At 32.9% G+C, this 3329-nt stretch overlaps 1 protein-coding gene across 1 annotated transcript; it reads right to left on the bottom strand.

The window, feature by feature from the left end:
* Positions 1 to 264: 264 nt before the first annotated feature.
* Positions 265 to 2546, bottom strand: LOC124924674 (crooked neck-like protein 1). Its single transcript, XM_047464677.1, has 7 exons — positions 1966 to 2546; positions 1811 to 1876; positions 1399 to 1543; positions 1035 to 1253; positions 783 to 951; positions 502 to 697; positions 265 to 418 (listed from the first exon to the last, which is right to left on the bottom strand). Exons 1-7 carry the CDS (start codon positions 2544 to 2546, stop codon positions 295 to 297), a joined length of 1500 nt encoding a protein of 499 aa, XP_047320633.1. The 3' UTR covers positions 265 to 294.
* Between the last annotated feature and the right edge of the window lie 783 nt (positions 2547 to 3329).

Consider the following 3329-nt stretch of genomic DNA (forward strand, 5'->3'; position numbering starts at 1 on the left):
GTTAAGGTCAGGTTTAAATAATGAATGTAATATTCACTTCTATCTCAAATAAATACAACTTAAATAAATAATTATCTTCAAACACAACTGAGCTGGATTCCCTAAATAATGATATATGATTTGAAGTAGGTAACAGATTGTTTTAAATACAACTATTGCAACTTTCAAATAATTGAGGATAAAAGAATTTTCACTTATAAAGAAACAACTGCCCTTTAGTACAACATGGTCAATTAGCTTCAAATACAGAGATTCACGGTGATCACAAAACATTAAAAAAAAAGAAACAGGGAACTAATCTTCTTCTTCATCGTTGGCTGACTGCTTCTGCTTTTTCCATTTGTACGCAGCTTCGAGAATCTTCAGAGTTGGTGCTTGTGTTTCTTCTGGGAACAAGTAGTCAATGTATTCTTCGTATCTGTTCATTTTTAAACCAATATTATTCCTCATATCTTCTACCGAGAACAAGCAAAAACAAAACAAAACAAAACAAAAACATACCTTTCGAGACCATCCTCCGCTCCTATCTGCCGTCTCCTCTTTAGTTTCTTGGGCATCTTCGAACGGACTAAACTCTCATCGCCCAAATCTCCAAATTTGCGTTCAACAACCAACCACTTCTCCAACAGCATAGCTCTCTCTTCTTTCAGTTCCGGGGCTGAGGTTCTAAAATGGTTTATGGCTCTCTCAAATATTCCTGAAAATTCCAAGGGAAGATATATAATTATAAACCAACAAAACACACAATTCAGCATTGGTTGGTTGGTTTGTTTGTTGCTTACCTCTCCTCCGTTCAAGGCATTTGGCTGAGTCCAGGTTTTCCACAGCAGAAGCCTCAAATTCAGCATAACTAATCCAAACCTTAACATGTTTTGTTCTATCCAAAAGCCTCTCGTACAGTTCTCTAGCTCTTTGAAATTCTGCTTGTGATATTTCATAGTCAATGTATTTCTGCATACAAGTGATACACGAAATTAGTATATTATACTATATATATATGACTTTCAAGTTTCAAAAAAGAAAAAGGAATTTACCTTCCATAGAGCTTCAGGCATATCGAGAGCTGGTTGAGCAATTGCAAGCTCAAAGATAGCTCTAGCCCTCTCGGTTTCAATTAGGTCTTTCTCTAGCTCTGCATACTTTATCCAACCGTAGCAATTCTCGGGAGACCATTCCAAATACTTTTCATTTAGCTTTCGACATCGATCAATGTTTCCAAGGTTTAGTTCTATCTCGATGTACTTGTTGAATATCTGTTTCCGGGAAAATGCAAATTCATATCAAAATTCTAAGCTCCTAAATTCATGGGTTATCATCCCACCCCAATCACTTTAGCAATCAATCAACCAAGCTAAGTATGTTTTATAAATGATACAAATCAAATGGATGCTTACTCACTTTATGTTTCGGGCATCTTCCAATGGCGTTTCCAAGGATTTGTCTGGCAGCTTTCAGGTTTAATTGCCTTATTTCAAACTTAGCAGCCATTAACCAAATTTTAGAAAACGAAAACTTTGCATGTGGAATTAAATTAAGACATTCCCTGCAAAATTGACTTTCATTATTAATAAAAGAGAAATGATAAGGTGAGGGAATTTGGTGAGAGAATGACTTGACATAATTTTATTCGCTGAAAAAATCAAATAATTTCTCTATTTTCTCTCTTTCCTCTCACTTTTACATTTTCCAACCAATGAAGGTGATTCCAAGTCATTCCCTCACCAAATTCCCTTTCTCTATCACTCCTCTTAATAAAATTCCTTAAAAGAATTTAGAACAATTCTAAGCATAAGCCCAAAGTAAAACTTACCTGTATACATCTCTAGTCCGGCTCATATCTTGTGCATTAAGTTCTTCAAATAAAGCATAGTTAATCCTGAATTAGAAATTAAGAAATCAAAACAAAACAAAACAGATAAGAAAATATGAACTGGAATATGATGGAGTTTCATGTTTCATTCATACCACAAATATATATAACGCTTCCAATATCGCTTCTCTTCAGCTGGAGGAACGTTGGCGACAGATCTCTCGTAAACCTCGCGAATTCGATCTTTGTTTCCTGCGCTTTCTTCCAACTTAATGTAATCAAACCACGTGTCGTACTTCATTGGGTTCTTCCTCACTTCATCCTCGTACTGAAACCTTCTCTTCTTCGCAACAATGGCATCCTCTATACCATCCTTATCACCGTATTGCTTCTCAAAAGATACAATTTTTCTATACGGGTCTTCTGCACGCCCTTTTGGGATGTGATCCTTCTGCGATTCCTCCCATTGAGCGTACTTGATCCAAACGCTGTCGTTCAATCGGACGCGGCGGATAAGATCTTCGAATTCCTTGCGCTTGCGGAGACGATTCTGCTTTGGTTGTCGGATTTCAGGCTCTTGCCTTTCTCGTGCTTCACGGAGAATCTGCTCCGCAGTGATCTGAATCGCGGCAGGAGTCTTATTCTTCACATGGGTGGGACGAGGAAGCTTAACTTCAGTGTCCTTCTTAGTAAGAAAACCTAAGGAAGGGTCTGATTCCTTGTTATTCCCTCCCATATTCTTCGTTGAATCAAAATTTAGCTCATGCATGTCAAAAATTATAGATTGGTAATTAGAAAGAGAAAGAATAAAAATTTAGAATACCAAAAATATAACTTTCTCCTTACAATTCTATCTATATTTATAGACTAAAATATGTCTATTTTAACACTCATCAATTTTGAAAATAGAATCATCGTATTTCTAGTATCCTCATCTTTAGAAATAGAATCCTTTTTATTCTGAATATTAGATTATTATAAAGAAAATAATATAATATATTATATTATTATATATTATATTATATTATTCTAAATTATTATTAATTAAATATATATTTATTATGGGATATATATTTATATAATTAATAATAATTTAAAATTATAATGTTATTTCTCTTAAATATATAGAAAATATCATACCGCAATATATCAAAAATATCAATTTTAAGGTATACCGAAAAAATGTAAGGTATGATACCGATACCGTAATTATTAGTACGGTAAAAATATGAAATTTTTATAATTTTTGGTATATCGAGATATATCGAAATACCAAAATAGTATTTATAAATTAAAAGATATAATATATATATATATAATACTTATAAGGAAATAATTAAATAAATTTTATATTAAGTTAATTATAGAAATATAATTTTTGAAATATTATTCAATATATGCAATCTATACCTTACTGATGAGATTGATATTTTTAAGTTAATATGGTTTGTAGGTATTAAAGGTATAATATCGTTACCGTACCGAAATTAAGATATACCGAAAGTAAGGGAAGGTAAAT

This window comes from Impatiens glandulifera, chromosome 2, assembly GCF_907164915.1.
Source record: "Impatiens glandulifera chromosome 2, dImpGla2.1, whole genome shotgun sequence".
Taxonomy (NCBI): Eukaryota; Viridiplantae; Streptophyta; class Magnoliopsida; order Ericales; family Balsaminaceae; genus Impatiens; species Impatiens glandulifera.